Source organism: Amphimedon queenslandica, unplaced genomic scaffold, assembly GCF_000090795.2.
Source record: "Amphimedon queenslandica unplaced genomic scaffold, v1.1 AMPQUscaffold_13291, whole genome shotgun sequence".
NCBI lineage: Eukaryota > Metazoa > Porifera > Demospongiae > Haplosclerida > Niphatidae > Amphimedon > Amphimedon queenslandica.
Window position 1 is genome coordinate 57,408 of NW_003546473.1, and position 12,694 is coordinate 70,101.

At 35.2% G+C, this 12,694-nt stretch overlaps 2 protein-coding genes across 3 annotated transcripts in view; one reads left to right on the plus strand and one right to left on the minus strand.

The window, feature by feature from the left end:
* Nucleotides 1-711, plus strand: part of LOC105313498 (caspase-3-like) — a 2,413-nt gene extending 1,702 nt beyond the window's left edge. Inside the window, exon 5 of the mRNA XM_019999056.1 lies at nt 6-711. Within this exon, the coding sequence (XP_019854615.1) occupies nt 6-612 (607 nt within the window). The 3' untranslated portion in view covers nt 613-711. The remainder of the gene's footprint in view (nt 1-5) is intronic.
* Nucleotides 712-1,235: 524 nt separating this feature from the next.
* Nucleotides 1,236-12,694, minus strand: part of LOC100637800 (intraflagellar transport protein 172 homolog) — a 25,198-nt gene continuing 13,739 nt past the window's right edge. For both annotated transcript variants that reach the window (XM_011406982.2, XM_019999064.1), the window contains 27 exons: nt 11,236-11,412; nt 10,596-10,880; nt 10,146-10,277; nt 9,401-9,649; nt 9,058-9,132; nt 8,754-8,870; nt 8,635-8,701; nt 8,400-8,475; nt 8,243-8,336; nt 8,127-8,191; nt 6,608-6,695; nt 6,460-6,552; nt 6,158-6,214; nt 6,072-6,112; nt 5,861-5,996; nt 5,368-5,463; nt 4,290-4,399; nt 4,069-4,132; nt 3,918-4,004; nt 3,478-3,702; nt 2,926-3,141; nt 2,475-2,534; nt 2,310-2,408; nt 2,001-2,057; nt 1,851-1,950; nt 1,474-1,565; nt 1,236-1,419 (listed from right to left, as the gene is read on the minus strand). In XM_011406982.2, coding sequence (XP_011405284.1) covers nt 1,333-1,419; nt 1,474-1,565; nt 1,851-1,950; nt 2,001-2,057; nt 2,310-2,408; nt 2,475-2,534; nt 2,926-3,141; nt 3,478-3,702; nt 3,918-4,004; nt 4,069-4,132; nt 4,290-4,399; nt 5,368-5,463; nt 5,861-5,996; nt 6,072-6,112; nt 6,158-6,214; nt 6,460-6,552; nt 6,608-6,695; nt 8,127-8,191; nt 8,243-8,336; nt 8,400-8,475; nt 8,635-8,701; nt 8,754-8,870; nt 9,058-9,132; nt 9,401-9,649; nt 10,146-10,277; nt 10,596-10,880; nt 11,236-11,412 — 3,045 coding nt within the window. In that variant the 3' untranslated portion in view covers nt 1,236-1,332. The remainder of the gene's footprint in view (nt 1,420-1,473; nt 1,566-1,850; nt 1,951-2,000; nt 2,058-2,309; nt 2,409-2,474; nt 2,535-2,925; nt 3,142-3,477; nt 3,703-3,917; nt 4,005-4,068; nt 4,133-4,289; nt 4,400-5,367; nt 5,464-5,860; nt 5,997-6,071; nt 6,113-6,157; nt 6,215-6,459; nt 6,553-6,607; nt 6,696-8,126; nt 8,192-8,242; nt 8,337-8,399; nt 8,476-8,634; nt 8,702-8,753; nt 8,871-9,057; nt 9,133-9,400; nt 9,650-10,145; nt 10,278-10,595; nt 10,881-11,235; nt 11,413-12,694) is intronic.

Sequence of the window (12,694 nt, forward strand, 5' to 3'; positions counted from 1 at the left end):
TCAGTGGTAGTTCAAGAAGACTTAACGGCTGAAGAAATAAAGAAAAAAGTTGGTGGAATTGCTGCTGGGTCAGTAACCAAGAAACATGATAGTTTCATATGTTGCATTCTTTCTCATGGTAATCCAAAGGGGATTGAAGGAGTCGATGGTGAAACTGTTACTGTGCCTGAATTGGCTAAAAGTGTAATTTCTAAGGAATGTTCAGCACTTCGTGGAAAGCCCAAAATATTTTTCTTTCAAGCTTGTCGAGGGACTAAAGTACCAGAGCCTATAGCTGCTGATTCGTCTGTGCCATTGCCTCCAAATAAAGAAGAAAAGATGGTTGCTGATGGTTTTCGAGCATTACCACCAGAGGCCGACTTCTTGATTGGTTTTAGCACTTCTGATGGTAACGTTGCTACAAGAGGTGTCGAAACTGGTTCACAATATATAAAAGCATTGTGTAAATTTCTTGATCCCAAATATTCTTCCAGGTTTAGTCTTGATGAACTCTTACTTCTCGTAAATTACGAAGTATCAGGGAATCCAATTGATTATGAAATGTCGTACAAGTATCATCAAATGCCCGAAATCAGAAGCACTTTGAGAGGAAAATTTTACTTTAAAAAGTAGCTTGAGTGTTTTATTTCTAAGTATTATTGCAACTGAATTAAGTGTGTATTTTTCATCATACTTTTGTAATGCTACTCTTAGATAGTTTTGATATTTTAATTTTATATTGCTGCAAAATGCATTCTTTTTTTTGTTTCTTCTTGCAAGCTTGTTTCATTTTTATGACAAAATAATTTACCAGATTGCATGCTGACAGCAAGTGACATAATTTCAAAATTCAATTTAAGTTAATGATTGATACACCACTAGAGCTGAAGTTATGAATATTATCAAGCCTGGAGTAACTGTGGGCACTGGGTAAAGCCTATATAGATTAGCTACATAAAATCATTGATTGGTCTCCCCTGAGCCTCACCAGTCACTACATTGAACAAGGGCTGTAGAGCATAATATAGTGAAGAGAATCAGGAGATGTCTTCAACTGAGTCTTCAGCACAATTATTATTATTATTATTAAAAAAGCTATTAAGGATAACCTAGGAATAAGTGGCAGGTGATCCCAAGTCAGTTCAAATGAAAAAGGATGGGAAAATGGAAACATGCATATAGCTAGCACCAGATGCCTGAAATAAGGAGTACTCTGTGAGGCTACTTCTACTTCTGAAACATAATTATTAATTTTTGCTGCAATGTTTTAAAAAACTTTTTTTGATAAAATAATATTAAGTGATGTATCTGCTAATGGGATATGCACCATTTACTATAGTAAACTTTTATGTCTTAGAACGTGTGAGCTGGATTAAGAGGTTGACCGCACCACTTGGTTATAAAATGAACAACATCCAAGCACTCTTCATTTTGAGATGCCTGTGGAGAGAAAGAGAGAAATTATTTTCAGTTTCCTGACTTTATAATTCTGACCTTTGTATTCATAACAAACTTGGTCCAGTCCCCTTTGTTAGCACACCTCCCACCTCGTTTAAACTCAACCTTTTGCTTCAATACTGGATAACCTACACACATACATAATTATTGCATCCCAGACAGTTTACATATAGATTAGATCAAATCCATCCCCTAGGCAACTTATAGATTAGATCAAATTCATCCCCTAGGCAAGTAAGTAAGGCAACTCTGTGGTTATACTTTGATCTCTACTGAGACACTTGGCTGCCAGAAAAAGGATTTTTTGCACATCAGAAAATAAAGTACGTGTACATATACCAAACAACAAAGTTGCCCAGAGGATATTTGGCTAAAGGTACACATGTAAATGTACATGTATCTTAGTACCGGACCTGTTACAATGCAAGGTAATGAAGTGACTCCAGTATGAGGTGATGTCAGTGATGCAACATAAGTCTGTCTCTCATCATCAAGTGGTAGTGTTTGCTCCACCTGCATGATTAAAGGAATAAGGTAATGGATTAATTCCTGTTATGAGTCACCTGTCTGTCCATGGAGAGGGCCAGTACCCATTCCTTAATCTCTTCTCGTTTATCCTCCTGTAACAAACAGAAGCACTTTATAATGTAATCCTATAGGTACATGTACATGTACATACATGCATGCTAAGTGTTTGTATAGTGTGAACATGAAGCAAAAATAATTGACATAAGGGGCATAAAAATTATCTATAATAGAGAGTGAGCTATAGTAGTTTGATAACAACTTCTTACAACAAGTTTCTGTAGTATAGGATATACATGTTAATGAGAGTGTAGATTCAGCTGTACTGTACATGTATGTTTCCTTACTGTCATGAAAGGTTGTTCTGGCAGTGGTACTTCAAATGGAATATCAGTATCAACAAAATCACTGTTATCAATCATATCCAATGAACCTTCTTCAATAGCCTGAGATTGGAAAAAATATATATCATCATAGCTATACTGTTGGTTATACTATTAACAAGATCTTACTTCGCTGAGATCCAGGAATCTGTTATAGAATATAAATGCCATGCTTTCCAATCCAACTGCCTATTGATAGAACACAATTAATCACTAAATAGGTACAGGTGCATGCACAATCCAAATATTTTGGCGCACAAATAATATTACCATACTGGTCCAATTAACAAACCTCTTGATAAATGATTACATTACATTATTTAGATAGGAACAGTTATGAATGAAAGCTGGAGGAGATGGAGGTGCATAGCAATGTACATGCCTGTAACAGATGTCTAATTACAACATACATGTACATCCCAATAATATAATTATCTTGACCAGGAGGCTAAGTTTTTATTATTAAAGCCATGTAAAGGTGTAATAAATAGGAGGGTGCATTAATTGGGGTGAGTATGGTATCATTACTCTCCCTCGATCTCTCTCCTCTATTTTTCCTACCATACTCTATAATACTGACCTTACAGTACATCCCAGCTTGATAGAAAGCTCTATCAGCAGGTATGACATCAGTGTGTCGTAGGAGTGATACTGATATCTTAGCAACTATACCATTCAGCTGTGGTACTCTACTGCAAGCTGATCGAGTAGCAAGATAATGTGATACCAATAGATATTGCTCAAATTCTCTACAACTCAAACTGCCAGACTCTGATGTACGTGATAGCTCATCAACCTGCCAGGGAGAAGGAACAGCATGAGAAATAATGACACAATAATACATAATATGTCTATACAACAGCATACAAGTATGTTATTCAATAATACATTGTACATTGGAAACTCAGTGCACTAAGTGAATATGCATAAACACATGTACTCATTCATTGTTCTGTACACTGTACATGTACATGTAAATGTATGTATAAATTCTTGTGTGTATTGTATGTGTCCATATTCCATAGAATTATAGCAGAAATTTACAATTGGAATTTTTCCAAGATATACATGTACATGAGTAAGAATGTATGCACATTACTATATACAGTACTGTATACTAACAGGTACTTACAATAGAGAATAACATATTCCTGAGACTAGAGTAGGTTGGATAAGCTGTCCCTCCTTCAAGATTCTCTCCAAACACTTCCATGCAGAGCCTCTTGTATATGTTAAAGTTCTGAGGTAAAGGAGGAGCCCCATATGTAGTGAAGAGTTTAAGAGCTGACAATGAAGCATTGGACTTTATCAGATGAGCTGCATATAATGCCACATATTTGAATAATACACTGGGACCCTGAGGAGATAGACAGAGATACAAATGTATACTATAATTAAATATTAGCAATTGGCTTTAGAGCCTACTACTTGCACCTGAAATAACAAATAAACCACTTTAGTGAACTATACCCATTACTGAACACTCACAAGTACATGTACATGTATATTATACATAAAATTAAATATACTGTACTTGTACATATAAATGTATGGGCATTATATTATGCTTACCAGTTCCTTGGCTAGTTGTAAGCATTTGTCCCATTCTCCTGACTGCATGTACATCTTAAGGGCACCATCAGGATCAACACGCTGCATCTGTTAACAATAGCCACATAATCAATGCATATAATTATACATACATGTACATGTACACAAATACCTCTTCTGGTCTGTTCCTCTCTTTTAAGAAATCAATATAAGCTTCTTCAACATACTGCTCAAACCTAGAGAAAGAGAGAGAAGAGAGAGAGAAGAGAGAGAGAAAGGGAGAGAGAGAGAAAGGGAGGAAGAGAGAGAGAGGGGGGGAGAGAGGGAAGGGGAGAGAGAGAGAGGGAGGAGAGAGCATGAAGAGTAGGGTGAACCCAGTTACAGTTACCATACCTTGGTGCTATAGTTTTTGCTACATGTCTAGCTTTCTCCCATTCTTCTCCAGATATGAACATATCAATTCCTTCCTTTATCATATCAGAACTAATAAATAGCTCACCAGCCTGTGTGTGTGTGTGATTGTTTTTATGTGCAAAAGAGGAAAGAAAAGGAAAGTAATTGAATTAATACATACATAATTTAATAAATGTACGTGTATATGCATTACAGATTGCCACTATTATAAGAAATGTACACAGGGTTTCCCACATGATTTTGGTATAGTATTTAGATTCTTGTCAGTGGATTTCAAAGTTGCTCAACAAAATATCCCGGGGAAAATGAAATTCTCAATTCTCATTACATTCTTTGAAACATATACATGTTCTTATGTCGTGTAAAAAGTTTGAGCTGATTTTGGTCAAATTCAGACTTTTTATAAATTTTTAAAGTTGCTCTAAAATCAGGCCAGTGACCAAAATTTTGTCAAAAATGACTAGAAGAGAATTCTCCATTTTTATAATTTTTTTCTGAGCTAATTCCGATAAAATTTGGATTCTATATGAATTTTTGAAGTTGCTCCAAAATCTGGCCAATGACCAAAGGCTATAGCCTTTGGTCATCAGTCAAAAATGACTAGGAGAAAAGTCTCCATTTTAATAATTTTTTCTAATACATATACATGTTCTTATGCTGCGTCAAAAGTTTAAGCTGACTTGGATTAAATTTGGTTTTTTATGAATTTTTAAAGTTGCTCAAAAATCTGGTCGAACCAAGCCTTTGGTCTTCAGTCAAATTTCATCAAAAATGACTAAAAAGAGAGAATTCTCCATTTTTGTATTTTTTCTGATACATATACATGTGTACATGTCCTCATGTTGTGCATCAACTTTAAGCTGATTCCAAATTTTTTGTGAATTTTTGAAGTTGCTCCAAATGCCATGTACTGTATTGTAGTGGGAAACCCTGACTAAATTAAGGTACATAATGTACATGGAGAGTATAAACATTACAAAACATTGAATGGGACTTTACCCACAGGAATAAAGCTATTTTAAACTACATGTAAATAATAAATAGAGGACAGTCTTACCTCACTGTAGCGATTAATGTTAGCTAGTCTATCGCAGACAAGCTTCACCACATCAGCTTCTTTTTCACGAGCAAACTTAACACACAAATCAACAGCCTACACAATACAACAATCATTAATAAAATGTACATCATTAATATTACATACTCATGTACAAATGACACAATCACTGTAAATTGACATGTACATGTATATGCATTAATGTCCATTACATTATATTCTTAACTATAAAGAGGTTTCAAATAGAAGCCCATTCACTAAAACATTGGCAATTTGGCATACTATACATGTACATGTACATGTACAATGTAAATATGTAACTATACCCTAAATGCTCTGATACATGTACATAATTAATGTCCTTATGCTATGAAATATTTGAGCTATGAACATTTGTAAAAAAAACTGGAAAATTTTAGAATAAAAATAAAGCATGGCAACATAAATTATGAGGCTCATTATTAGGATATGCCCATTATATCATGATTAGTACTTTGTTCCAGCTCTGTATCAGTATATCCTGATTCTCACAGTTCTGTACTGTTAGTAGCAGGTAGGTACTGATGGCCCTGCTGTACTCTCCACTGCTCTCCCATGTCTTTGCTTGAGAGAGAAGATCCTGATAATTCCTGTAATGAAGATGAAACAAAGAAAACACAGAAGGAAAAGATAAAATTCAATAGCAAATGTAGAATATAGTTTACTTTCCACTCCTGGCAGCCATTTCCCTTTGAAACTCATCAAGCTATAGAACAATAAGTCAATAACTCACACTACTATATGTGCTTACTTTATGAGGCAGGTATTCTTTAATAATCCTCAGAGCATCATTCCACATTTCAGCATCCTGAGAGAAAAGATAATAGAATCATACCAAAGTATACACATTACAAATCAGTTTATCAAGTACATGTACATGCATGTACAATGTACATGTACATGTATATTTCAAAGTACTGTGATATAAATTGGCAAATACAATGTACAAGTACATGTAAATGTATCTTAAAATTTTAAATGGATATACTTTACATGTACAATGTACTCTCTCTCTCTCTCATTTTTGTGTCTCTAATATTATTCAGTACTTGCCTTATACTGAGATACCACTAAGTCAGGACGATCAGCTCTCAATAAATAACTCTCAGCTTTTTGATAGTCCTTCTTCTGGAAAGCCACCCTAGCCTATCACCACAAGGTACAAGAGTACATCAATGGAGTGCATGATAAGGTGTATTACCTGCCCAATGAGTACATCAGGTACACTCTCGGGTGAGTGCTCCTCAGCTACATGCTGAGCTGCATCCCAGTCTTGCTGATGAACATACCTTTAATAATAATGATAAGAATAAAGACGGTACATTACATGTTATAACATCCAAAAATAGTGCACATGGTACATTTCTTTAGATGGACATACGTGTAACTTGAAAAATTAAAGTCGGAATCGGCTCAAACTTTCTACATAGCATAAGGACATCAATATGTATCAAAAAATGTAATAAAAATTGGGGGTGACTTCGGAGCCATTTTTTGGAAAAAACCATGGGCTATAGTACAGAGATTTTTTCAAAAATTGACACATTTTAAAAAATGGCCATAACTTGAAAATTTGAAGTTGGAATCAGCTTAAACTTTCTACATAGCATAAGGACATCAATATGCATCAAAAAATGTAATAAAAATTGGGGGTGACTTCAGAGCCATTTTTCGGAAAAAACCAGGGATTTTTTCAAAAATTGGAACATTTTTTAAATGGCCATAACTGGAAAAATTGAAATCAGAATCAGCTCAAACTTTCTACATAGCATAAGGACATCAATATGCATCAAAAAATGTAATAAAAATTGGGGGTGACTTCGGAGCCATTTTTCGGCCATTTTTCGGAAAAAACCAGGGATTTTTTCAAAAATTGGAACATTTTTTAAATGGCCATAACTGGAAAAATTGAAGTCGGAATCAGCTCAAACTTTCTACATAGCATAAGGACATCAATATGCATCAAAAAATGTAATAAAAACTGGGGGTGACTTCGGAGCCATTTTTCGGAAAAAACCAGAGAATTTTTCAAAAATCGGCCCATTTTTTTAAATGGCCATAACTTGAAATATTGAAATTGGAATTGGCTTAAACTTTCTACGTAGCATAAGGTAATGTTGTATGCAACTGTACACGCATGAGTATTGCAATAGCACGTGGACAGACAAACAGATAATAAGCAGCTAAAGGCTTCATTAGAGAGGTATAGGTAAAATATCTAATGTTAGACTGAAAGCAAGAGTAAAATAATTAATGCTTAAAATCCCCTCACACACTAGGCTATAGCTATGTGTACATTTATGGTCACATTATATACAATAAAATTCATAAAATTTCCAATCATTATTAAACAGGTACATGTACCGTACGGTTGGTAATATTCGAGGGTCCAAAATTTCGTGTTTTCTCCAAAATGTCCTTAGAAGCTAATATTCGTGGGTACAAATATTCGTGGATGGCAGTTAGCAAACTTCTTTTCACTTAGATCTACTGGACTAGCTTCCAACACATGGCTTATAGTGGAATGTGGAGTAATAGACAAAGACTTTGGCTCCTCCACTAGCTTGGAAATGGTAGTTAGAGCTCTGCATGGCCCGTTAATTAGTTTTTATGTGTGGGTGGGTAGGGGTTAAAATTTCGTGGATAAAAATTAACCACGAAATTAACGAAAATTAATACCCCACGAAATTTACCAACCGTACGGTATATGCATAGCTTACATAAGAACAGCTTCTTTTGGTTTTCCAGCTCTAATAAATGCCAACTCAGCTTCACTGAATTTACCCTAACAACATGAACACACTAACAGTGCTGTGTATAGTGACTAACAAAATACCTCATCCTCAAGATATATTGCATATTTTAAATGAATTTCAGGCACTTTTGACTTTAAAGCAGCCTTTGCTATCTCAAAAGCAAAATCAAATGAACTAAAACAAAGCAAAAATAAAATGAGTTCAACATTACTATTATTCATTTATTATTGGTATTACTAGTTTTCAGTCGCATAATCAACAGCAGCTTCAAGGAGACCAAACTTTGACAATAACTTGACGGCAGAATCACCACCTACAATGTACATGTGTACATGTAATAAATACACATACATGTACATGTCTCATATATAAATGTACATGTACATTAAATGTACATGTACAAGTGTTTTACGTGGACACAATAATCAAAAACAATAAAATGTACAAAATAATATAACATGTACATTATTACCTAAACTCTTAGCCCAGAGATAAGCTACTTGATTAGCAGCATTACTGCCGCCATGAGCTTTTGCAACCTAAAAGAACCATGAATATTAAGTACATGTACATGTATGTATATACACTCACTCTATAAGCATCATCCCATAGGCTGTGAGTCCTGTACATATTAACTGCCGACTTCCATTCATTCCCTTGAACATAATGGTTCTCAGCTTGCCTGTACTGCTTATCAGCTTCCAACTCCTGCATTGGGAGAGCATCAAATCATTAACATACAGTACATAAAATGTATGTGTACAGTACATGTACATGTAAAAGTACATGTACATGTACATGTAAAAGTACATGTACATGTATATAATGCTTTTGATGTATGTTACAGCATGTCCATGTACATTTACATGTATATCACATTCAGTGTACCCTTTACCTTAGCCAGGTGTAAGTGTGTATCAGGTAGTATGTCAGGATGATATGTAGCAACTAGTTTCATCATTGGCTCATACTAACAGGAAGGAATAAAGAAAGAAAAGGAGAACCAGTTAGGAGAGAGAAAGAAACAGTAATAGCATAATGATTATACCCATCTAAAATACTACATGTACATGTATGTACTTGTACCATTATTGATTTTTCTCATTTCTCTCTCTCCCATTATAAAAAATCTCCTTATACTCCTCATATCCCCATACTGTACATGTACATGTCACTCCTTCCCTCTCCCCCCCTCCTCCCTCTCCCTCCCCCCTCTCTCTCTCCCTCTCTCTCCTTACCTGTTTACACTTATTATACATGCTAATGGCCAGATCAGGTTCCTTCACTAGTATATAGAGTCTCTCAGCCTCTCTCAGTCTCCCTTGAGTCTCAAGCTCTTCTGCTTTAGCTAAATAGAGTCCGTGAACTTCATCACTTCCCATGCAGTCCACAGCAATCCTGTATGCTGGCTCCCACTGGTCGGACTTGATGTACATCTCCACTGCTGCTTTGAACTGACCACTTCTCACATATAAGCTTTCAGCTAGCTGTAAGGTGGGAGGAGAAAAAGAGGAGGGAAATTAATAAGGGGAAAATGTAGTTACATGTATTTTACATGTACCTGCACATGTACATGTACATGTACATGTGCCTGTACATGTGCCTGTACATGGTTCCCTAGAAAGCATGCTAAGTGAGCTAAACAGCATGAGTTTCATGAGCTGACAAGCACTAAAATTTTTTCTATTTTTTAAAATTCTTTTAGATTTTTTGTATTGTAGTGACAAGCACTACAATACAGTACATGCACATTGTACATGTACATGTACATGTATATACATGTAATTATTCATAAAAAATTAATTTTGATCAGAATCAGTTCAAACTTGCAACACAACATAAGAATAATTATGTGTATGTACATGCACATGCATGTACATGTATCAGAAAAATTATAAAAATTGAGAATTTTCTCCTAATCATTCTTCTTGCCATTTAAGTAGAGATAGAACATGTTCATAGTATAACATTCTCTAAATGTACCTCATAGTTCTTGATTGATGCATAATGGTCAGCAATCTGCTTGTGATACTCTTCAGTGGCTGATGGATCTTGTGTCTCTACAATTTGAACTGCTTTGCTCCATTGCCTCCCGTGTATAGCTGCCTCTATAGCCTTCATAAGGAAATTAATAAAATAAATATAAATGTACATGTAGAACTTTATTACATGTAAAATTTTATTACATGTACAAATTTTTGTGTTAGTGATATAAGATTGTACAAATAAAAGCATCGTAAGAGTTTATGTACATAAAGCTATATGTACATGTACATGCCAGCCTGTGTATAATAAGTACATGTACATGTACACAAGTACATGCATGTACATACATGTATGTACATACATGTATGTACATGTACATGTATATGTACATGTACATGCATATACACATACTATTATGTAGTACTGTAGGTCACAATATTATCATACCTTCATGACATTCCCTGATTCAATAAAGTGTAGTATAGCTGATTCATACTGTTTCTGTGAGCAGAGCTGATCCCCCCACTGCTCCTCCAGTGATACCACCTCATTAGGGAACGCACCTCGGGCCAGTTCTATTGCTTTACGGAATGCTCCTCCTCTCCTATAGGCCTCCATTGCCTCTTGATAGAGACGAGCTTGTTCCAACAACTCACCAGCTCTTTCAAAGAGCCCACCTCTTATCAGCGATGAGGCTAACTGCTGCAACAGATCCAACTGGCCACTCAACTCCTGTACCAACATTAAAATCATTAAAACTACATGTAGACAAGTGTAAAACATTAAGGGATGAGCCTAAGCAAGCAAAGCAATGTACATGTACATGTCTAGAATAGACAGAGTAGATCTTGAATATAGTCGTACCACATTAGTAATGCATGACTGTACAGAGTAGCTCAGAATTGGAATGGAAGAAAATTCTATAGGTTTTGGCTTGCTATTCTATAGTTTTATTACTCTGAAGCAATTAAAGTTGCCTTGCTCATAGCAGTTAGCAAGCATTAAAGATAAATAGAAAAAGTCAGTGCATAAATTATGTAGCTACATGTACATGAAGATAGGCATCATTCAACATTGTATTTCTTACTGGATGCTGTGTAACTAGTCTGGCAGCTTTAGCAGGTAAACCAGCTTTAATGTAGAGGTTGACAGCAGAATGAAGGTCACCTTCTTTCTCTCTCATCTCACCAGCTCTCTCCTCCTGTCCTGAATCAAGCAACCACTGGAGATGAGAAGCTTTCAAACCATCAAGATCAGGATGACCCTAATGATGATAATAACATAATAATAATATTACTAGACGAATGTAAAACATTAAGGGGCTCAGCCCCCTAGCCACGCTATATTTTAAAGGTTATATGGTATAGAGCTACATTATTGTACATGTACATGAGTAAATACAGTAGTTTGTAAGTTTGTAATGAAGTTATCATGCTTGGAAATACAAATTTTCTTTATCAGTTTATCACATTCTGCAGCAAAAAAGTTGTGTTGGAAGCCAGAGACAGTAACTGCAGTCATAGGTTATGTCAGTAGTTGTGGAGGCTTTACAAGCTCACAGTAGAGACTTCTCTTGCATTCTTGCTGACTCAAGTGAGTGACTTGTAACTTATAAGGTCAAGAACATGAAGAACAATGAATAATTGATAGCTGGCGCCATTTTATTTCACTGTGACCACGCCCGTTTTCAAAGAAGATTAAGATTAAGTTATTAAAATAGGAAAATTTTTCATACGGATAAATAGGGGTGACGTACGTGTACAGACAGACAGACAGACAAACATACTCTACTCGAACTAGTGGGCTTCGCCCAATTATTGATTTTTAAAATGCATTTTCAAAGACAATTAAGATACTGGTACGTACATTTGGCAAATTTAGGATTTTGATAACCATTTTCCATCATACATGTAGAACCATTACTGTAATACCATTATTCATATTCTCAATGGCACATGGAAGCAAATTTAGCAATTTGTAAAAATTTTACCTCTACAAAAGTACATGTACCATGTATACGGAACATGTACATAAATATCATTGTACGTGCACTAAATAGAATATTTATAAATATCAGAAGATTACATAACAACCTATACTATAGCTGTGTCTTTGGCACAATTTTTGAGCAACTTTTAAAAATTATACATGTAAAAAATTTGATCTAATAATTTTGAGTATTACCGTATAGCGGGTTTTTTTCGAGGATAATAAATTTCGCGAATGACCCATATCCGGAAGCTTGCGGAATTAATTTTCGCGAATTTCCACTAATCTGCCATCTTGTACCGTATTATATTGATTTTCAAGGAATTTAAAGGGTAACTGAAATGGTTTTTTGAGGTATTTATTTTATTGGCTTAATATGATTGCCTGAACTTTTTAATGAAGTATGACAGCTCCCATTGTTCAAAAAAAATTATTCACTGAGATATGAGCTTTCAAAAATGCCCTTTTTGCTTCCTGCCATTTTACTTCCTGTCGGTGGGTGTGGCTAAACGTGACGTCATTTGAGGCAGACTGGTGATTAATCCATTCCATTATAG